We start from the raw sequence: 23,243 nt of genomic DNA, 5'->3' as shown, positions 1-23,243 counted from the left end.
ATGGTAATTCCCTCCCCCCCACCCCCACACTTTCCCATTTGAAATTCCATTCTCCATCATATTACCTCCCCATTACAATCATTGTAATTACATATATACAATATCAACCTATTAAGTAGCCTCCTCCCTTCCTTTCCCCATCACCTTTTTAACCAGCACCTCTAAGTTGGTATCTGTTCCTCAGCTGTCCCAAAAGACTAGTGACGGAGCTCGCAGTGCACGGAAGACAATGCCCGTGAGGTGACTGTCACGATGTGACTAGAACCACTGGGCCACTTTCCCTTCCCTCTGCTCTCATGCTTGTTGACCCCCAGCAAGTGGGAAGATTTCCAGGGGAACACTTCTTTGGAATCCAGGCGGCCCACTCTGGTGATGGCTGCCTCCTCAGGTTCTTAAGGGTTAGGGGTACCTAGTTTCTTAGGAATCCATGAAGTTGGGGTGCAGTTGAGTTTAACGGGTAAGAGGGGTGGTTGGGATACCAGGGAGACATTTGATATAAAACCTTTGACTTTCAGTTTCTTATTTGATTAGAGGAAGACAGACATGTGTAATTCCTCTCTCTCTCAGATGGGCTAGGGAACCCAGTAGGATGCTGGAGGGAAAGCTGGAGTAGGGAACTAACCATGGGCAGCGCTCCCGAGAGTAGCTTCTCTCTCTGTTACTCCTGCCAAGGCCAGGGGAGGAAACAGTGAGGCGAAGCCTGGGAATTTTCTAGAGCTCACCTTGCTGTACTTGGCCTCTGTTTGCTGGTAAGACCAGAACAGCCTGGAGAGGGAGTATTGAACTGAGCAAGGTCTTGACTCATGACTTGCCTTGTCTCCCCATTGGGAGAAGAAAGTTGGTAGAACATAGAGCAGCCCTAAAAGACGTGCCCTTCTGGTCAGGTGATGATGCACCTCGCCCATGCTTATGCCCTTCCCTTTCTCTGCAGCTACAGTTAACTTGAGCCCAGGTGACCCTCGATGGATCGGAGCCTGGTGGCTGGGCCTGCTCATTTCTTCAGGCTTTTTGGTTGTCACCTCTTTCCCCTTCTTCTTCTTTCCTCGAGCAATGACCAGAGGAGCGGAGGTGAGTTTCTAAGAGCCTGTGACTGCATATGCAGGGGCTTAAGAAAGGGATTTATGGGAGATGGCTCAGTGGTAGAGCACACGCCTAGCATGTATAAATCCCTGGGTTCAATCCCCAGGATCACGCACACACACACACACGAAGTTTTTAAGTGTTACAAGAACAGGCTACATGGGTCTGGAGAACTAGCTCAGTTGGTAAAGTGCTTGCCTTGAATGCATGAGAAACTGAGCTCAATCCCCAGTACCCAGGCGAATGTTAGGTATGGTGGTACTTACCTGCAACCCTAGCACTGGGGAGACAGAGACAGGAGGATTGCTGGGACTTGCTGGCCAGCCATGATAGTCTAACTGGTGAACTGGAGACCAAGGAGAGAGCCAGTGTTACAGGAGGTGGACAGACAGCATTCCTGAGGTTGAGGCTCAAGATTGCTCTCTGGCCTGCGCCTGCACACATGTACACACACACACACACACACACAAACACACACACAGGAAAGACAAGGATGCAGGGGTAGGAAATAAGCAAAGTTGAGAAGTTACAGTAGGTTCAGCAAACTCTGTTTTAAAAATATGTATTTTGGGCTGGAGAGATGGCAGTTAAGGCACTTGCCTCCCTGCAAATCCAAAGAACCCAGGGTCAATTACCCAGGACCCTTGTAAGCCAGATGTACAAGGTGGCACATGAGTCTGGCATTCGTTTGCAGTAGCTGGAGGCCCTGGTGCATCCTCTGCCCTCCCTTGCACCTCTTTCTAATATATCATATAATATTTAAATATATATATATAATTTATTTATTTATTAGAGAGAGAGAGACAATAGGCACACCAGGGCCTCAGCCACTGCAAACGAATGCCAGATGCATGCACCACCTTGTGCATCTGGCTTATGTGGGTCCTGAGGAATCGAACCTGGGTCCTTAGGCTTCGCAGGCAAGTGCCTTAACCGCCAAGTCATTTCTCCAGCCCCTCAGCAAACTCTTGGCCTGAAACTGAAACTAGTTTTAGGATGCAGGACTTTTCAAAGACTTCAAGAGTGGGCATTCAGTGTTCCCTTCCCATGTGAGCATCTTAAAGACCAGAAAGGGATCCAGGGCGCATCGTGTGGGAAACATAGAACTAAGGTACATTGGGCTAAAGAGTTATGAGTCTTTAGCTGAGATGAATAAATAATAAAATAACATACTAATAACAACAATAAAAGCTGAGAAGATAGCAGGAGAGTCGACTTCTATGCATTACAAAGCCCAGTGAGGCTGTGTCTGAAGGCCTGGGGAGGAGAGGAGACCCAGTGCTGGATGGTGGGAAGTTTTAGGCAGAGTAACCTTGTCATGCCCCAACCCATCCTACCTGCTAGAGAAAGGAAATGGGGAGAGGAGAACGAGAAGCAGGGGGGCCTGAGTGGGGCCTTGATATGAGCCTGAAGGGTCTAACATTTGTTCTTTCCCAGCAGTTGTGAAGTGTGACCGGGTGGCCCCCCAGTATCAAGAGGTTGTGGGTCATGAAGGAATAAAAGCTGGAGGTCTGAGAGGCCTAGGGGAGAGATGGGAAATGCGTGAGGACCAGGGCAGTGGGCATCAGGGAGCTGGGCGAGGGCCAGGCTAGACATTCCTGGAGAGGTGCCATGAATGACTTGGCAGTGCTCTGGGTTAAAGTCAAAGGAGATCGTGTTTTGGGCGCAGGTTTGGAGCCAGAAATGGGCTAAGTTGTGGGAAGAAGGATGTGGGTAGAGGACCTGGGCTTGTCCCGGGGATGAGTCTCGGAGGCTCCAGCATGTCCTAACGGTGTGAGGGTTGGGCAGACCTGGGCTTGAAGGCAGCTCCGTTACTCCGAACCTAGCTGAGTGATCTTAGGCAGGTTGCTTTGTTTTTAAGCTTCCTCTTCTTTAAAATACTCGAGATAATTAGAGCATCAATCTGGAAAGGAAGCTGTGAGAAGGGAGACATCGCATGAGGAACACCTGGCCTGCTGCCCAGGGCAAGCGATCGGTGAATGCCAGCGCCTGAGGACGCGAGGGCAGCAGAGCTCAGGCGTGGGTCTGGGGGATGCCTCCGAGCTGGGGCAGCAGTCAGAGGTGGGCAAGGTCCCCGAGGTAGCATGGCCAGAAGGCTCAACTTTGCAACTTTGGACCAAGGGGGAAACAGAAGCCTTAGAGAGGACACGGAAAAGGAGAGCTGAAAACAGGGGACATTCTAGACAACCCTCCCCCACCAATGTCCTAGAAACCAGTGTCCCCTACAATGCAAATTCAAGAAAGAAGTATAGTGGTGACATATAGACCACAAGTTGGATCCAGGAAGGCACTTTGGCATCAGTCACACAGAAGTCAGATATGAACTAATCTGCCCATAGGAACCATGGGAGGAATTGGCCCAGATGCATTCTGGTCCCCAGCCAAGGCACTGGGTTCATTGAAATACAGGTGGCATTTGCTGTAAGAGTGCCCTCTCTTGATGTCTTCCCATACACACACGCTACCTTGAGCCACTGAGACACAGAGCCCCAAGGCCGGGGGATGGACCATCAACAAGGAATTCCCTTTTCTGCATCCAGAGGTCTCCTGGCATAGCAGACGAGGCAAGGAGGATGGAGATCAACTCGAAAAGCTCGCTGATGGATTTCATTAAACGTAACTGACCAGCCCAGAGGCCCTGGGTGAGGGTGGCCGGGGGTGCGGGGGACAGTAAAGGGCAGTAGAAGTAGGCGGTAACTGCCTCACCTCCCAGCTCACCTCAGCTTTGGAGGGCTTCTGCCAAGGACCCTGGTAACTAGTTAGTTCTTTGCAGGTTAGCAATAGAATTGAATTCAGAGTCAGTCCCCACCCCATCTACATGATCTGGCCCCCCACTTCCATTTCCTCCAGTCCTTTCCTTTGGAAGTGGCATCTGTGGGAGGAGACTGTTTCCAGTGTAAGCCTTATTTCTATTTGCCAGCTACCAGATTTCTTTGAGGCACATCTTCATTTCAGTCAGCTCCATGAGAATGGCGAGTGGAGGCCCCTGGACTGACTGGTGTGTGTGTGTGTGTGTGTGTGTGTGTGTGTGTGTGTGTGTCTGGGTGCCTCTGATTCTGCCCTGAGGACAGGAGGCTTGCCTGGAGGTAGGAGGCAGGGGAGTGGCTGCTCTGTCGCTAACCACTGACTCCCCCACCAAAGCCTGTCTCCTGAGCGCCGTTTGCTTTGCAGGCTTCCCCCGCATCTTCCTGAGGCTTCTGATCAACCCGCTCTTCATGCTGGTGGTCCTTGCCCAGTGCAACTTCTCCTCCGTCATCGCCGGCCTCTCCACTTTCCTCAACAAGTTCCTGGAGAAACAATATGGTGCCTCAGCAGCCTACGCCAACTTCCTCATCGGTAGGCGCAGGGTCTGGGCGGTGGTGCCCAAGGCCTAAGGCGGGGCAGGGCACCATGTCGTCCAACCAAGGGGACAGCCCAAGCCCAGACCGGACGCACACAGGAGATAGGAGGGCTTGCCCAGAAGAAAGAATTTTAAGGACATTTTTCCTGGTTGGCAGTCTAGAATGTTCTTGGCAGATCTCTCGGAGTCCTATTCTTCTGTTCAGGAGTGGGTGGAGGCTGGAGGCTGCTGCCTTCCTTCCCATCAAGGGGGTGGGAGTCTGCCACCTTCCCGGCTAACATCATCGGGGGCGATGGAGGAGAGAGGGAAGGTGGAGTTTGCGGCAGACAAACACCAACAGCTGCTGGGTTTTTGATTTTTTTTTTTTCATTCTTCTCCAGGAACTTGAATGTGTTTGCTTTGGTTAAGAGAGGGTGGGCCAGGGAGTCTCAACCTCTCCACACTTCAGGCTCCTCTGGAGAGCTTTATACAATAACCTGGCCAGGTCCATGTGCTCAGAGCTTCTATGGGGCAAGCAGCATCAGTGCTTGTTTTTTTCAGTGGAGGTGGATAATGGACTCATCAAGTGCTTAGGTGGTTGGCTGGGCCCAATTCATGGGTGAACTTGAACTTGACCATGTGGATTTCACAAAGTAATCATTCAGGGCGTGAGAATTGGGAGTGACTCTCCTGTTCCCTCCCCCACCTCCACACCCCGGACTCCCGTGTGCCCTTTAGATACGACCTCCCTCCTCTGGTCTTCAGTCACTGATTGATCAGGGTCACTACGTTTGCCTTGCAAACTCCCTGTGGTCACGGTGAGGATGCAGTGAGGTAATGAAACGTGCTTAATAAATCCACATTCAACCCACACCCCTTGCCCTGCAAGGGCACTACTTCTTTATTCTTTTGTTGATTTTTTTAAAATTTTATTTATTTGAGATAGAGAGTAAGAGGCATAGAGACAGAGGAGAGAGTGGGTGTGGCAGAGTCTCTAGCCACTGCAAATAAACCCCTTGTGCATCTGGCTTACTTGGGTACTGGGGAATCAAACCTGGGTCCTTAGATTTCACAGGCAAGTGCCTTGACCACTAAGGCATCTCACCAGCCTGTGTTGATTTTTTTTGGGTTTTTTTTGTTGTTGTTGTTATTGTTTGTTTTTTCAAGGTAGGGTCTCACTCTAGCCCAAGCTGACCTGGAATTCACTATGTATTCTCAGGCTGGCCTTGAACTCCTGGTAATCCTCCTACCTCTGCCTCCCGAGTGCTAGGATTAAAGGCGTGCACCACCTTGCTCGGTTGCTTTTTTTTTTTTTAAGACAGAGTCTCATGTGGCCCAGGCCGGTCTTGAACTTGCTCTAGAGTTAAAGATGAACTTGAGCTCCTGATCCTCCTGCTTCCACTCCCCAAGTGCTAGGATAATAGCTGTGTACCACCATGCTTAGCTGACTGCTTTGTTTGTTTGTTTTCACAGGCAGGGAAATGTGGTAGTGAAAATAACTCTGTAGATGCTCCTGGTTGACAGCCAATGCTTGATAATCAGTTACTCACAGTTATCATATCCAGTATTCTTTCACAGAGCCACACTCCATTCCGGAGCAGAAGGCCCAGGCTGTGCACCCAGATTAGCTCCTTCTCGCCATCCGTAGGTGCTGTGAACCTGCCAGCTGCAGCCTTGGGCATGCTGTTTGGAGGAATCCTCATGAAACGTTTCGTTTTCTCCTTGCAAACCATCCCCCGCGTGGCTGCCACTATCATGACCATCTCCATGATCCTTTGCGCCCCTCTCTTCTTCATGGGGTGCTCCACCCCGGCTGTGGCTGAAGTCTACCCACCTCCCAGGTATGCCTGTAAGAAGAGCCTGGACCTGGCTCCCCTTCTGTCTTCTCTCCCCTCTGATCGGTTCGTTCTGATCTGACCACTAGGCGGCAGCATAGGAAGCCAGGCTCTCAAAGACCACGTTCCAGTGTGAGGTGTCATCAGCCAGGAGCCAGGGTTAGGGTTCTGGTTTGTAAGAAGCACCAAAAAGGAATTAGCTTGGTTTCAGGATGAACACAGGCCCTGGGAACCAGGGGAAAAAAAAAAAAAAAAGAAAGAAAGCTATGTCTATCACCAGCTCGAGATCAGCTATAATTACAGAATCTCATTGAGCTGTTGAAGAAAGATGAGCGGAGAGCTGAAAAGACTTGGAGCCAAACAATGAAAGTGATGGAAGCCTTCAAGAGGAGGGCAGGTGAAGCGTACCTGTCCATTTTGCATAAAGGCACACGGGCTGTAAGTTTGGAGTCAGGGGACATTTAGAGTCTTGTGAGCGAGGAGCATGCTCTTCCCCCCTCCCCACCCCACCTGGGGCTCTATCTTGAAACAACCTCGTCTTTAGGTCTTTGCCTAATGATTTTTTTTTTTTTCTTGGACACTGGGCCTTTTGGCCTTGGTGTTTTCTCTTTCTCTTTAGCAGCTATACCTCCAAATATGACAACCATCTTGGGCGAAGTCCAAAAGAAGAGGCTGAAATAACTTCTTGTGTGAAGGAGGGGGTGGGGGATATGAGGGAAGGAAAGGTTGCTCGGAATGAGGGACATACTACCGTTCTGCAGGCTAGCTGTGGGCCGAGAGAAACCCAGAAGCCTTCAGAACTTTTCAGAGGTTTCCATTGGGGGTTTAGCCTCCAGTCCCTGTTTCTCATCAGCCTCCCGACTTCCAGCTCTTGTGGTCTTTACCACGCCGGGGAAGTTACTTATCTAAACTTCACTTTGCTCGTCTGTATAAGATGCATAATTAATTGTAGACTTACTGTGGCGACGGTGTTGCGTCTGGCACACGAGGCACCCCATAAATGTCCGCGGCTCACTGGTAGCAGCATTCTATCCCAGCTCTGGACTGTGGTTTGGCAGCCCTTGTCACAACGAAGATCAGTAAGGGCGGCCAGTGAAAGCCCCTTGGGTGAAGGCCAGGAGAATGGAATGACCCAGATAAGTAAATGTCCACACTGTTCAGGAGCTGGGCAGCCAGTGAAAGCCCCTGTTGCCTCCAGGCGTCTTGGGCACTAGCCCCCCAGCCCGAGCCCATCTTTGAAAGGATGGAGAGTGAATATTGCCTGTAACTTGCTTGTCGCCTCTTGCCCTTTCTCTCAGCACAGTCTTGGCTAATTGGTCATTGACTCCGACAGTGGCCAAGGGGTGGGGGTTGCTGACCAGACCTTTCCAACTGGGTAATTGGTGGGTTTGGGCTCCAAGCGTTAGAAGAAATGGAAAAGGTCATGACTCCCGAACAGTGGCAGAGTCCCCGTTGGCGCCCATAAGCGCAGCTCAGATCCCAGGGTGGCACCAGCCCAAGACAAACAGAGGCACACAGGCTCGTCAGCCAGGCCAGGAACTCACGCTGGGCTGGAGTATAGAGTGGTTGCTTGGTCTTGCTTTGTTTGATTCCTCGCTTCCTGTTTTGCTGGCAGCACATCAAGTTCTATACATCCGCAGCCTCTTGCCTGCCGCAGGAACTGCTCCTGCCCGGATTCCATCTTCCACCCAGTCTGCGGAGACAATGGAGTCGAGTACCTCTCCCCTTGCCACGCTGGCTGCCGTGACATCAACATGAGCACTATAGCCTCCAAGCAAGTGGTAAGGGCAGCTAGGGCGCCGGGGATAAAAGGAGCCTTGCAGGCTCTTGGGGCTCAAGTGTGTACCCTCAAAGACAAATCATTAACTTTGAGCCAAGCACTCACCCTTAGTTGAGATCTTGGAGCCTTGTCCCTCTTGATCCCAAGTGGCACCTCCAGGTCTTGGGCTCTGGCCATATTGCAGACCCATGTAGACTGGCCCCAGATAAATAAGGAGCAGAGGGCCTCTACGACACGAACCTGGAAGATCCGAGCTAGGAGTGGCAGTTTCAAGGAAGTGTGCGTCCGTCCTTCAGCTCTGAAGCCACCCAACTAGTTATGGGATCGATCTGGAGCTAGAAGCAAGAGCCCTGCCTCATCTGGGACACTTATATTTGAGGCCGTATATCTCCCAGTCCCCAGCCTTCCCATCTGGGAAGCTCATATTCCCTGTGCTTATTTGGAGAGGCCCCGTCCAGCTGTCTGTCTGTGAGTGCAGTCGTGCCAACCCTTCTGAGATCAGCACATAGAAAACACTGGGTCCAGCCATGGCACCAAGGATGGGGTGGTGGGCCCGTCACACGAGGTCCCACTTTTACACTTTACTTCCAGTTCATTCACAAGATAGATGTCAAAGACAGAGGGGACAGAGTGTCTGGGAGCCTCCATGAGGTGACTTGGACCTGAAAGAATTCTGTCGCAAACCTGGGAGCAAATCGTTTAAGGTGCGGGGAGAGCGGGTGAGGTGTGAGGGTCCAGATACGGATGCACGGTGCCAACTGTGGGAAGACAGAAAAGGCTGGGTAGATGCTGAGTAAGGAGTGTCACGCCCAGCAGGGGCCAAAGCCTGGCAGCCCAGACTTAGGACTTAACATGATCTTCCCCTTGAGAGCGACAGGAAGTTTACTTTCTGACCACAGGCTGCCCTAACACGAGAAATGCGCCTGTGCAGAAGGCACGGGCCAGGCTAGCCCCTTTTTTTCCACCTCCTCAGAGGAGACAGAGCAAGGCTGCTTCCCAGCCACCTCGATGGACAAAGGGGTGTGGCTCTCAAAGGAGTGAGGAGCTGAGACCAGACGCCCCCTTATTACCTTCAAACTGGAGGAGTCAGGTGGCTTCTATGGTTTTCTTATCTTTATTTACTTACCTCTGGCTCTTCTACTTCCAGGAATAATCTTGACAAGCTTCCAATAACAGCACAAGCACATCAAAATAAAGAGCCATTATCCTGATAACAATAAAAAAATAGTCAATTATAAAGAAAATACTCTCGTATTTAAAAATCCACACCACAGCACTATTGGACATTGCATGCTTCTGAGGGTCGTGGGGGCCAGTATAGAGAGGAGCCATCCTTCCTACACCGGCAGCAAGAAGCGCCCTGTACCTCTCTAGTTCCAATATTGCTCTCTAACGGCTAGGAGACTTACATGACAATCAGAGGCTTCAGGAAGGAAGGTAAAGACAAGCAGGGGACCCCTAAGTAAGCTGTGCAGTAATACTGAGCTGCACACGTTTGCACACCTAAGGCAGGAGTCTGCTCTGGAGTCCCCCAGAAGGTCTCTTCCCAGATGGGAAGGGCCCACCGAGGCCCCGCAGATGCAGACACCAGGGGACTCCACGTTCTTCCCTCTTCCTCCACACACTGGCACAGCCTGCGTAGGCACCCCCGATGGCACAGGGCGGCCTGGCCCAGGGGAGAGCCCTCCCACGCCCCGTGCTCCAAGCTGAGAACACTTTACCTGGAGTGGGGGTGGGGGGAGGGATTGTGAGCATCCAGAATGTGGAGGTAACTACAGGAGCCCAGCCCACAGCGGGACAGTGAGGTTCTTGGAGATGATTTCCATTGCCCAAAGCACAAGAGAGGTGGGACACCTTAAGGCATCTTGAAATCCTCATGTGTTCACTTCAGCCACCCAAATCCAAGCCGACCTTTCTTCCCTGTGAACCCGGAAGACAAAGGGACAAAAAAACCCAGCAAGACTGTGGCAAGAGCCGGTTATGAGTGTCGGAAGTGTGCGCAGGCGATGTCATGACCCATTTTCCCTTTTGTCCTCCCGTTTCTTTGGAAGATATATTTGAATTGCAGCTGCGTGGCCGGGGGATCAGCTTCGGCGAAGACGGGAGCGTGCCCCGTGCCCTGCGCCCACTTCCTGCTTCCGGCCACCTTGCTCATCTCCTTCGTGGCGCTCATAGCCTGCACCTCCCACAACCCGCTTTACATGATGGTGCTGCGGTGAGTGTTTCTCTGGGCAGTGGCTGGGCCGCTGTTTCTGCACACCTCCTTTGACTTTGCATCCTGCGGGCTTCTTCTAGTCTCTCTCTTCCCTCCCTCGTCCCTCAGAGTCCTTGCACGACAACCTGCAAGCTCCCTGGGGTAACGTGGCGGCACCGTCCTGAAGGCAGTGGCCCCAGGCCCTTTGCTGAGCTCCACGCTGGGCGACCTTGCCCGCTCCCCCAGGCCCCATGTGACTCACGTCCTGCCGGCACCGCCATTCTGCACAAAACAAGTTAAAACTGTAGCCCAGGATGGCAGCGAAGGGCTGAGCCTCAAGCTGAAGGCACGCTACTTGGCTCCACATTATAGAAATGCTCTACAGATTGATTTGCTTTAATTTTTTTTTTTTTTTTGAGGTAGGGTCTCACTCTAGCCCAGGCTGACCTGGAATTTACTATGTAGTCACAGGGTGGCCTCGAACTCAGGGTGACCCTCCTATCTCCCACCTCTGCCTCCCGGCGTGTGCCACCACGCCCAGCTAGATTTCTTTTTATTTATTAGAGACACACAGAGAGAGAGAGATTGTGTGTGAGAGACAATGGGTGTGCTAGGGCCTCCAGCCACTGCAAATGAACTCCAGATGCATGCACCACCATATGTTTCTGGCTTATGTGGGACCTGGAGAATTGAACCTGGGTCCTTAGGCTTTGCAAGCATGCACCTTAACCACTAAGCAATCTCTCCAGCCCCTTAAAAAAATATATATATATATACACACACATATATGTATGTATGTATGTATATATGTATATATATATATACACACATATACACATATGTATATATTTATTTATTTATTTATTCAAGGCTGCTGTGTTTTTCGAGGTAGGGTCTCACTCTAGCCCAGGCTGACCTGGAATTAACTCTGTATTCTCAGGGTAGCCTTAAACTCACAGCAATCCTCCTACCTCTGCCTCCTGAGTGCTGGGATTAAAGACATGTGCTACCACACCCGGCTTTCATTAAATCTTTTTTAAAAAAATATATTTATTTATTTGAAAGAGAGAGAGATAGAAAGGGCATGCCAGGGCCTCCAGCCTCTGCAAACGAACTCCAGATGCATGCGCCCCCTTTGTGCATCTGGCTAACGTGGGTCCTTGCAAGCATGAAGACCTGAGTCTGATCCTGAGTGCCCACGTCAAATGCTGGGTGTGGGAGTGCAGGTCTGTAATCACAGCACTGGGAAGACAGAGACAGGAGGATTGCCTGCAGCTCACTGGCCAGCTCTTCTAGCCTAATTGGTGCGCTGTAAGCCAATGAGAGATCTTGTCGCAAAGGAGACAGATAGCGTTTCTGAGGATGACAGAGAGAGAAAGGATGTCCTCTGGCCTCCACCTGTACACACATACACACACGTGCACGTATGAAAATAGAATCTCATTTCAGTGTACACGCATACACACACGTGCACGTATGAAAACAGAATCTCATTTCAGTGTACACGCATACACACACATGCACGTATGAAAACAGAATCTCATTTCAGTGTACATGCATACACACTCGTCCATGTATGAAAATAGAATTTCATTTCAGACATACTAGAGCATTGAACCAAAGACAGGTCTGTGAACACACACACACATGCACACTAGTCATTCACATATGTGTGTCCATGCATATGCAAAAAAAAAGAAGAAAAAGAAAAAGAACTGAGAAGAAAGAAGAGAATTCAGTAAGATGCATAAACAGCTATAGAAACAGACAAAAAAATGAGAAAATCCCAGGAGGCTAGAGAACAGGACCTATTGCTCAGGTCAGAAGGGCCAGGCCAGTTAGGATGAGGACAAAGGAGGTGCGTAGTTATAGCTGGCACTCAAATGACCCCCAGATTTTATAGGGAGTCTCTCTCTCTCTAACCTCCCTCTGCAAAGAAGAAAACAGCATCTCACCCAAGTTCACTTCCCCGCCTGGCTCATTGCCTGCCCGCCCTCCTGGCCCCGTCTGCTCACCTTGGAAGCAGACAGGGAGAAACGCAAGATGTGGAACTGAGGAGTCAGCATAAAAGTGCCGGCTCCGCCACACACTCCCGGAGTGCCCTGGGTGCTGCCTGACCTCACTGAGCCTATTTCCTCACGTATGAAGTGGGCACAATGCTTTTCCACCTCAGAGGATTAGTGTCAGCACTATGTGGTCAGTTGCTGTGTAAATACAAGGCGTTCTGCTGGGAGTGACGGCGGTACACGGTAACACCAGCAATTCAGAGGAGGAGGCAGGAGGATCAGGAGTTCAAGGCCATCCTTGAGTTCCAAGCCAGCCTGGGCTCATTACATGACTCTTATCTGTCTTTTTTTTTTTTAATATTTGTATTTATTTCAGAGAGAGAGAGAAAGGATACGCCAGGTCCTCCTGCCACTGCAAATGAACTGCTGATGCATGTGGCACCTTGTGCATCTGGCTTATGTGGGTCCTGGGGAATCAAACCTGTGTCATTTTGCTTTCCAGGCAAGTGCCTTAATTGCTAAGTCATCTCTCCAGCCCCCATGACTATCTATCTTTATATAGAGATAGAAATGAGAGAGATAGAAAGCAATAAAGAGAAGTAGATGCCAGATAGATAGATAGATAGATAGATAGATAGATAGATAGATAGATAGATCGATCGATCGATCTCCATGCTGGTTAACTACCACTGTTGAACAAACAATAATAATATTAACAGCTAGTGAAATGCTTAAGACTACTTTCCCCAGAAGGCAAAGAAATGAGAAAGAGCCAGAAACAGCGAGTTGCTGGGCCAGGAATGTAAGTCAGAGTACTTGTTTAGCATGTGCCAAGCTCTATGTTTGATCTCCGGTGCTGAAAAAGAAAGAAAAGGAGAGTGAGAGAGAGAGAGAATGAATCAACAGTCCCTGGGATTTTAGCTTACTTACAGGCCAGTTCACTGGTAGGTTAGCCTGTATCTGCTCAGCTCCTGCCACTATTACAGTTCCAAGGATGCTGGCAGAAGATAGGAAAGTCTTGGATCAGAAACAAAGGGCTTCATTAGAGCAGAAAGCAATATCAGTCATCCTTGCCCTCCGAATCCTACAGAGGTGACATGGAGACCCAAGTGTGTGACTTGTGTGCAGCGGGCTCACGTCACGTCTGAGAACCAGCCTGAGAGAGCCACCGCGCACACAAAGGGCACCGAGCACGCTGCTCTGTTTCTAGACTCCAGCTCAGGTGCTCCGAAACCACAGCCCCGAAGTGGTCCAGGAGCACAGCAGTCAGGAGTGTGGGGTCTCTGAACACTCAGCCAGATGTCCAGGGGATACGCAGAGCCCACGGCACGGTGCCTGCCCCAGCACCACCACCACGGGCTTCTCCGCTGCTCCCCATCCTGTGCATATACCAAGGATGGCACTCTCACTTAAGGCACTGCAGAGAGGTTGCCTTGTTGCGCCCTGAGTCAGTTGGACCTTAGTGGGCCTTCAGACCTTCAGATAAATCTGCTTAAGTCGCTGAAGAGGAAGAAAGGACAGGGTAAGTAAATCTGATTGACAAGTCCCTGAACAGCAAGGCCTTAGCAAATCACCTTCCCAAGTCTTAAAGAAAAGCGTCATTTATTTTTTAAAAAACATTTTCATTTATTTATTCTTTTATTCACTAAAGCTATTTTATTTTTTTAATTTTTTAATTTTTTTTTAAATTTTTTTTATTTATTTATTTGAGAGCAACAGACAGAGAGAAAGACAGACAGAGGGAGAGAGAGAGAATGGGCGCGCCAGGGCTTCCAGCCACTGCAAACGAACTCCAGACGCGTGCGCCCCCTTGTGCATCTGGCTAACGTGGGACCTGGGGAACCGAGCCTCGAACCGGGGTCCATAGGCTTCATAGGCGAGCGCTTAACCGCTACGCCATCTCTCCAGCCCTTTTTTTATTTTTATTAACATTTTCCATGATTATAAAAAAAAAAATCCCATGGTAATTCCCTCCCTCGCCCCCGACACTTTCCCCTTTGAAATTCCATTCTCCATCATATTACCTCCCCATCTCAATCATTGTACTTACATATATACAATATCAACCTATTAAGTACCCTCCCCCCTTCATTTATTTGTTTTTGAGAGAGCGATAGAGAGAGGGAGGGAGAGAGGGAGAGGGATGGAATGGACACACCAAGGCCTCCAGCCATGGCAAATGAACTCCAAATGCATGCACCACCTTGTGCTTCTGGCATATGTGGGTGCTGGGGAATCAAACCTGGGTCCTCTGGCTTTGCAGGCAAGCACCTTAATGACTAAGCCATTCCTCCAGCCCGAGCAGTGTCATTTCTATCAGTCTTTGCTAGAAAACCTCTCTTTTACAAGCCTGGTCAGGGTCTAGAGGGGAGCTGGAGAGAAGACCTTAGGATCTCAAGATGTACAGGAAGAGGAGATGGAACAGGCTCTATTTCCTGTAAAGAAGAAGACTCCATAGTCACGCCAGGCATCAATCCTGGCCCCAGTTTGGGCCAGAGACTACTGGAAGTATATTCCTTACTTTTCTCATTGCTGATTAAAACACCTAAAGAAAGGAAGTGTTTATGTCAGCTTATAGTTCCGGGCCACAGTTCAGCATGGCGGGTAAGGAAAGGCATCTGAAACACTAAGTACCTGTCACATTCAGTGCAAAGTCATGAAGCAGAGACCGGGGGGGGGGGGGGGAGATGGGGAAATGCTGGTGCTCAGCTAGTTTTCTCCTCTTTATATAGTCCAAGGCCCCAGCGCATGGAACAATCTTTTGGGTCAGGTCTCTGTACTTAAATGACCTAATCCAGGGCTGGGAAGATTGCTCAGTGGTTAAAGGCATGTGTTTGCAAAAACCTGCTGGCCCAGGTTCAACTCCTCAATACCCATATAAATCCAGATGCACAAAGTGGTACATGTGTCTGGAGTCCACTGGAAGTGCCAAGAGGCCCTGGGTTCCTCATTCTCTTTCTCTCCATCTTTCTCTCGTGAGTGAATAAATAAATAAAGAGAAACAAACTACATCTAGAAAATCTCTCACAGACATGTCCAGATATTTGTTTCCATGGTGATTCTAAGTCACATCAAGTTGACAAGATTAATCATCACAGGGAGCAAAACTGTGGGCAGAGGGAGTGGGCAGAGACGGCATCAATTCAGGATCAAATGAGGGAGTGGCCAGAAGGGGTCCAGGATCTCTCAATGAAAAGCCACACTGAAGTGACCAAGTGTCAGCTGAAAATTTGGAAGCCAAAGGTACAGCAAAGATGGGGTGTGTGTGGGGGGGTGCTACTATGCAATTCACATTACTGTGATATAATACCTGTAATTTAAGGAATGAAGAGTTTGCTCTGGCTCTCATGATGAGAACGCAAGGGTGAGCCCAGCTGTGGTAACAGGAGCATTGAGGCAGCTGGTCACATCGGGGACCATAAGGAAGCACAGAAAGATGATCGTTCAGCTTGTTTTTCTCCTTTCCACGAGTCTGGGACCCCAGCTCACAACATGGTGCTATCTACCTTCAGGGTGGGTCTTCCCGCCTCAGTTAAACTTCTCTGGAAACACCATCACAGACACACCCAGAGGTCTGTCGCCCACATGACTCTACACCTCATAAACTGACAATAAAGATGGCCATCACCAGCATCCATTGTGGGTTGGACCAGTAGGGCGATCTCTAGGAACAGAAAGAGTGCCCATTTGATGGAGATTCAAGGCACTTTCCATTGGGGTCCCCCCACTGGCACCTCTTTTCCTCACCTGTACCCCAGGGAGCGTCCGTGCACGGGGCCATCCTTCGGGGGGTCTGGAAGAAGACCCCTCTTCCATTTCGCTAGCAGGCTTTGGCAGCGTACAGAGGTCTGAAGGTAACTACTCGCTTCCTCACGCTCCCATCGGCTCCAGCTGATTTTTTGCAATAGCAGGTACCCAGGCGCGTGTGTGCTGAGAACACAGAGGGCTTGGAGTCCAGTCCCACAGCAGGTGTCTTGGCCACCGCCCCCGGCTCCTCATCCACGTGAGGATGTCCCCTTCCCTGGGCCACTGCACAGCTGGGAATGGCAGGTCTCTCTACCACTTGCAGAACCTCCTAGCTTGCTCAGACGTACCCCTCCTCTTGAAGGAGGGAGTATGGCAGCAGAACCAGATGCAAAATCTGCAGAATTTGGTAAAACTGAAAACATAAAGCCCCTGGCTTGTACATTATGAATTTCACATTGCAGGTCGGGGAGATGACTCAAGTCAGTAAAATGCTTGAGGGCCTGAGTTCCCTAGAACCCATTTGAAGATGTCCCGGGCAGTGGTGTGTGTAATCCCAGCACCAGGGAGGTGGAGACAAGAGGGTCCCTGGGCTTGCTGGACAGCCAGTGTAGCACAGTGGTGGACTGCAGGCCAATGAGAGACCGTCTCAAAAAGAGGAGAATATCATTCCTGAGGATGACACGCAAGGTTGTCCCTTGGCCTCCGTATGTACACACACACACACACACACACACACACACACACACACACGCCAAAAACAATGGCTGGAAAGATTGCTCAATGGCTAAGGCACTTAAGCCTGATAACTGAGGTTCAATTCCCCAGTACCTGGTATTCGTTTGCAGCAGCTGGAGGCCCTAGTACTCCCATTCTCATTCTCTCTCTCCTCTCTGTTTCTCTTTGCTTGCAAAAATAAATAAATAAAGCCAGGCGTGGTGGCGCATGCCTTTAATCCCAGCACTCGGGAGGCAGAGGTAGGAGGATCGCCGTGAGTTCGAGGCCACCCTGAGACTACATAGTGAATTCCAGGTCAGCCTGAGCCACAGTGAGACCCTACCTCGAAAAACCAAAAAATAAAAATAAAATAAAGAAATAGAGTTTTGCTGGGCATAGTGGCACCTGGGTAGCAGAGGTAGGAGGATTGCTGTGAGTCTGAGGCCAGCCTGAGATGACATAGTGAATTCCAGGTCAACCTGGGCTAGAATGAGACCCTACCTTAAAAAAAAAAAAGCAAAAAGAATTTCCTATCAGACTGTAGAGCAAAGATGGGCCTTCCTGAGGGTGGTGTCCTATGCTGCTGCCCAGGTCCCACCCCTCAAAGCTGGCCCCCAGCAGCACATTCCTTCAGAAGCACCCAAAAGCGGACAGCCCAGCGGCTCTCATTAAGCCAAGGCCACCTTTTCCTGGTACAAGATATTGGACAGAGGTGTTCAGACCTGCTGTTGCAGCATCCTACCAGATCTTCTCCATTTCCTTTCTCTCCTACCCACCTTCTCTTCAAGTGGGCCTAGACAGCCCTGACAATCATACGGGCTAGTGATTCTGAACTTGAGCTGACCTCAGAATCTCCTAGAGGGCTTGGGTGAACACAAATCGCCGGGCACCGCTTCCAGACTTTCTGTCTCTTCTTGCCACATCCGCGTGTTAGATGTGGGGCCTGAGAATCTGCATTCTGATACTAGTTGGCCCAGAGGGTGCTGCTGGTCCGAGGATTGTGCTCGGAGAACCACGGGCACAGCAGGAGCGCCAGCTGGTTCTGACCTGCTCTGAGTTTGGCTGGCCCACCAGGCAAGGGTGCAGCCCGGAATCCTCCCACTGCTGACGGCTTGCTTTCCTTTCCAGCGTGGTGAACCAGGATGAGAAGTCCTTTGCCATTGGGGTACAGTTCTTGCTGATGCGCTTGCTGGGTAGGTGTCCAACATCCCCTTCCCCCTTCCAAGTGGAGGCCCTGGAATGTGGGCATCCAAAAGCTATGGAGCTGTGACAGAGTTGGGGGAAGTCCCATGTCATCCCTGCCATACAAAGGAGCGCCTATAATGAACAGCAGATGCTAACCCCTATGGGGGAAAATTTCCCTGAGGTCAGGAAAGACTCCACCTATGGCATTTTCTCCACACAAAGTTATGAAAAAGAAGAGTGTGGACACAGCTGACCATACCCAAGACGGGGTTAAAAGCGGGTGTTTTTAAATCTTTCTCCAAGAATTTGCCATAGGAAACAAAACCTTGCATTCCTGTCCCAGGAGCAGCAACTGACTGAGCCTGGCTTCCTTCCCATTTTCCAAATTACACTCCTCCTACTGCGAGCCAGCAAATGTTTCTTCTTTGTGTGTGTGTGGGGGGGGGGGTGGTCCTCTGCCTGTGACCCCACACACACACCTGTTCCCAAGCAAGCCAGAGACCACCAGGTTGTGCTTACACGATTGCCAGAGCCCCACAGCTAGGGAGAGCTGCCTGGGGTTAGGAGGAGGCATCCTGAGCTCCCTGGAGGTGTGTGCCGGGCAGCGTGTGTGGCGACACACCCTGCAAGTCCTTTCCCAACCTACCACACTGGGCTGTCATTTCTTGACGCATCTATGCATTCCATGCAACACATGGGACCAGTATGGAGATATCTAGAAATAGAAGTAAACAGACTGGGTTCAACTGAGGCCGTTTGAACTCAGGACCTAGTGCAGACAGCCACCGTGGGCAATTTGGAGAGAGGGATTTTAAGTTACTATCACAGTACTTTATAGACGTCATTAAAATCCCTGTGGAGCCTGCCCTGGTACCTACTAAGTAACAGCTAGCTACTAAGTAATAATTTCTTTATCGCTCAGGGGTCCAGGTCACATCTTAACCCTGCAGTGACTTCCGTTTTCCTTGTAAGGGGTATGAGTTGTTTTTTCTTGTTGCTGTGACCAAATACCTGACAAGAACAGCTTCAGGGGAGAAGTTCAAGGGAATGCAGTCCATCATGGTGAGGAAGGCCTGGTGGCTGGAGCAGGAAGTAGCTGGTCACATTACATCTGCAGTCAGAAGCAGAGAGGCATGCACGCCGATGCTCAGTGCGCTGTCTCCTTACTCAGTCCAGGATTCCAGCCCATTCAATAATGCTGCCATAGTTAGCATGGGTCTTCCGACCTCAACTCACCTAATCTAGAAACTTCCTCATGGACGTGCATAGAGATTTGTCTCCCAGATAATTCTAGATCCCACCAAACTGACAGTAGAGATGACTATCACAAAGGGTGTGCCACCATGTCCCCACTGGGGGTGGGGTGGGGGAGGTCAGCTGAGCCAGAGCCCTCGCAGGATCCAGTTTGAATCAGCATTTGCACTGGGAGTTCTTGTCTCAGGCTGCTTGCCTCTCTTGTCCTGGTGGCTTACTGTGGTATGGCTCTCAAGCTCCTTCAGACTTCATCCCTCTGAGAAGGGTCCACACAGAGGACATAGGGTATGTTGTCCTCCTGGAGGAGGCTATACTTTCACCACAGCTCCTTGTTTTCATTTATAAAATTATCCTTAGTTCATTTATAACTTGATCTAAAGCCCCACTTGGGAAGGAGCCCTTGTATTGCCCCCCCCCTTCAGTATAACCAGAGGTGCTTTGCCCTGCATCTTTCAGTGACTTTGGGAATGATCACTGTCCCACAGCTCAAAGCTCCATTTGTACTCAAAGAATTCGATGTGGGATTACAGTTAGAAAATCCAGGCCTGGAGGAATTCCATTTATCATTCAAGAACACAGTTCCACTCTGGGCTAGATAAAATGATTTCCTGTTTATAAGCTCCAACAGGTTTACAATGACCACTGAGATTTTGCTGGAAACTTCTCTTGACTTATTTTCTACTTAGGGGAGTGTCATTGGAGGTCAGTCCCTGTGGCTAGTTTCTAGCCCCTGCCTGTCCACCTGGAGACTAGGCAGTGAACAGAGACTGAGTAGAGAAACTTTCTGGAAGTTTCTTGATCACAGGTGTGACCACAGAGATATATTACCTCTTTCTTATCTCAAGAAGCAGGCATTCACAGGACTCTGAATAGTCTGGGAGGCTGGGCTCAGCAATGCAGTTCTGAGAATGGGATGGGCCATGCTCAGTATAAATCCTGGACAAGGTCCTCCCCAGCTCAGCGGTTGCCTAGAACTTAGATAATGACACACAGCGTGGCAAGGAGGCCATCCAGAATATTCAATAGCTAATAACACACACATTGTACCTACTCGACCACGCCTCACCACTCATGCTGGGAATTTAGGGGCCATGAGAAGGTAGGGCACTAGAGGTTTCCAAGGATGTTGTCTAATCCAAGAACATAAGATTTAAACTTCAGTCAATCAGTCGGGGTTCATTCACATCTGAGCCCTTCTGCCTATGTAATAGTGAACGAGCCAAGTTCACCCACCTCTTAGGACCATGTGAAGACTTGGGACGTTGGTGCTGTCTACAGCCAGGCTTTGCTTGGAGCTACCCTTGGGCATGAGAACCATGCTGCATGTCTGAGTTGACATTAAGGTGACCCTGTGACTCATTTTGCTCTGAAAGGATGGTCCACATTCCTTTGGATCTCCTAAGCCTTCCAGCGAGAGGGGATTTCAGGCATCACCAACAGCTATCCTACTTTCTCAGGTTGCTGGGATTCCAAGGGTGGAGCAAAGTTGGTCGCACACGTGGGTGAGCCGTGGCTCGGTGTTGTATGTTGCTGGGGAGGGAGGAGGTACTGCCGCAGGCAGCTCCCGTGACCACGGCTCTCTGAACTCTCTTTCCTGCTGCTGCCAGCCTGGCTGCCATCCCCAGCCCTGTACGGCCTCACCATCGACTACTCCTGCATCCGGTGGAACTTTCAGTGCTCTGGGAGGCGAGGTGCCTGTGCCTACTACGACAACGATGCTCTCCGGAACAGGTGACCATTCTGCTCACACGTGTGTTCAGGAGCTCGGGCCCTAGGGCCGCGGCTGGTGGCGGGGGTGGGGGTGGGGGTGTCAGGCTGCAGAGGGAGGGCCAGGCACGTCTCTGCAGGCCTGCTGTGCACAGCGAACAGGAGCAACCATGGGAAGCATTTGAAGGCCCATAGGGACTTATTCAAGTAAGGAAACCCGGGGTCCGCCCTGAGCTGGCACCCTGGGGGCGTGGCTGCCCCCATAGGCTCACAAGCGGGTGGAACAATTAAGTTTGTTAAATGGAAGAGGGTGGCTAGAAGCTGAAAGAGGCCATGGGTATGAAAAGATGCTGGCGATCTGTCACCACTCAGAAGAGCGGGTGGTTAACCTAGCGTGGAGCCCAGCTGAGGTTCAGGGCCAGAGACCCAACCTACCTCCACGCGCCAGGCCCAGCCGCAGCCCCCGAGCGCTGCCCCTCCAGCCACCCTGCCTGCCGCTCTCATTCCACGGCTGAGAAGCCACTGAGAAGATGGGCTTGAAGGGCCCAGAGATGAAGAGTGCAGGAAAAGCCATCAAGAGCCCAACAAGGGGCAGCGGGAAGAGACAGATCCACCAGGGTTGGCCGTGGTTACCGTGTCACCACTGGCCTTTGGTGGTACCACTGAGGATTCTTGCAGCCCATGTCTGCCTACTTCCTGGGAAGCTTATATTCTTTGGAGTCAAAATAATGAGGAATGTGGACTGGAGAGCTAGGCTTAGCAATTAAAGTGTTTGCCTGGGAAGCCTAAGGACCCAGGTTCGATTCCCCAGGACCCATGTAAGCCAGGTGCACATGGTGGTGCGTGCATCTGGAGTTCATTTGCAGTGGCTAAGGACCTTGGTGCGCCCATTCTCTCTTTCACTCTCTCTCGTAAATATATAGAAAATTTTAAAATACATATATTAATAATATATATTATATAATATTATATACCTATAATAAAATATATTATATTACATATAATATATTATATATTACAATTATAATAATATATTATATATTATAATAATTATAATAATATATTATTATAATTATAATATATATTAATGAGGAATGTGATTCCCATCAGGGTGGTAACTAATCCTTGCCTGAGTGATGATGGTCACATTTCCCGAGTCACTGTGAGAAGCTGCTCCTTCTGGTGGCCCCGGTCCTGGGACAGTAGCCCTCTCCTTCACCACTTCTGTCTCTTCCCTTCACACAGGTACCTGGGCCTGCAGGTGGGCTACAAGGCGCTGGGCACATTGCTGCTTTTCTTCATCAGCTGGAGAGTGAAGAGGAACCGAGAGTACAATGTGCAGGCCTCGGGCCTCATCTGAGGACCCTGCCCCAAAGTCATGACGGGACCCCGCCTCCTCCACACCTACCTGGATTTACTCATGTTAACACAGCTTCTCCTTTTTATTTTTTAAATAAGAAAGAAAATCCCAGTTACCAGTGGCCTTCACTGCATCCTCCACCTAAAGATACCCATCCCTCCCCTCCGTGGTTCCCCGAGGGCTGTGTCATGCCTAAGCTAGCTGGGCATAGAACTAGAGGGTCAAGTCTCCCCAGCTCCTTGAAAGGGGCCCTGCACATGCCTTGGCTTTCCTCCAATGAGCTGGCCACTGAGGCACCCCCTGCCCCTCACCAGTACTGCGGAAAATGCCTAAGTAGAGTGCGAAAAGGAGATGGTGCCATCCTTGCCAGATAGCTCAGCTCTCCACTGCCTGCCCACCCCCTGAAGAAGGGCAGGGTGGGCGGAAGGTGGAGGGGGCAGTGGCTGAGTTACTAACAGTCAGAGCTAGGTACACCGGCTGCAGCCACCTTCGCCTCTAGTTCCAGCAGAGCTCTAAGCCTGGGATGGGGGCTGGGGCTGGCTGCCTCTGTCCCCCAGACCCTCGCTTCCTGCCCCAGAGGAAGTTGGAGGCTCTGCCACTTTGGGAAGTACGACCTTCTTTCCATAATCCACACTCGGGCACCAGAACAGGAACTAAGGAAATCGCGGGTGGCTCATCCAAGCCCTGTGCCCGGGGAACTCAAGACCTCCCTGTCCATGGATCAGCATGTGTTTACAACTCTGCCTTCCCGGGGAGGGGGGGGTTCATATTGTCAACTGAGAAGACCCCACAGAGCAAAGACCCAAGAAGAAGCCAGTCACCCACCCTCACAGGAGGGGCCAGACACTTCATCTCAGAGATGTGACAAGGCCTCACCCACAGTGTCCTGGAAGCAGATGAGGGGCCTCACGTGGACTTTGCTGCTTGAATTTCAGCTGCTGTACAGAGAGGTAAAGGGAGGCAGCCTGAGATGAAGGGAGGAAGCAGTCTCCTGTCACCTGGGCAGATGGCCAGCTGCAGCCTACGAAACAGAGGCCAGCTGGGTTGACTTGCCTCTTTTTC

At 50.5% G+C, this 23,243-nt stretch overlaps 1 protein-coding gene across 1 annotated transcript in view; it reads left to right on the top strand.

The window, feature by feature from the left end:
* Nucleotides 1–22,296, top strand: part of Slco2a1 (solute carrier organic anion transporter family member 2A1) — a 125,185-nt gene extending 102,889 nt beyond the window's left edge. The window contains exons 6-14 of the mRNA XM_045136680.1: nt 932–1,068; nt 3,621–3,696; nt 4,252–4,416; nt 6,048–6,240; nt 7,850–8,015; nt 10,066–10,229; nt 17,804–17,868; nt 20,722–20,845; nt 22,067–22,296. Coding sequence (XP_044992615.1) covers nt 932–1,068; nt 3,621–3,696; nt 4,252–4,416; nt 6,048–6,240; nt 7,850–8,015; nt 10,066–10,229; nt 17,804–17,868; nt 20,722–20,845; nt 22,067–22,181 — 1,205 coding nt within the window. The 3' untranslated portion in view covers nt 22,182–22,296. The remainder of the gene's footprint in view (nt 1–931; nt 1,069–3,620; nt 3,697–4,251; nt 4,417–6,047; nt 6,241–7,849; nt 8,016–10,065; nt 10,230–17,803; nt 17,869–20,721; nt 20,846–22,066) is intronic.
* Nucleotides 22,297–23,243: the final 947 nt, after the last annotated feature.

The sequence above is a fragment of the Jaculus jaculus genome, chromosome 17 (assembly GCF_020740685.1).
Source record: "Jaculus jaculus isolate mJacJac1 chromosome 17, mJacJac1.mat.Y.cur, whole genome shotgun sequence".
Lineage (NCBI taxonomy): Eukaryota > Metazoa > Chordata > Mammalia > Rodentia > Dipodidae > Jaculus > Jaculus jaculus.
Note: the sequence above shows the minus strand (reverse complement) of the source record. Positions and strands in the feature narration are given on the sequence as shown.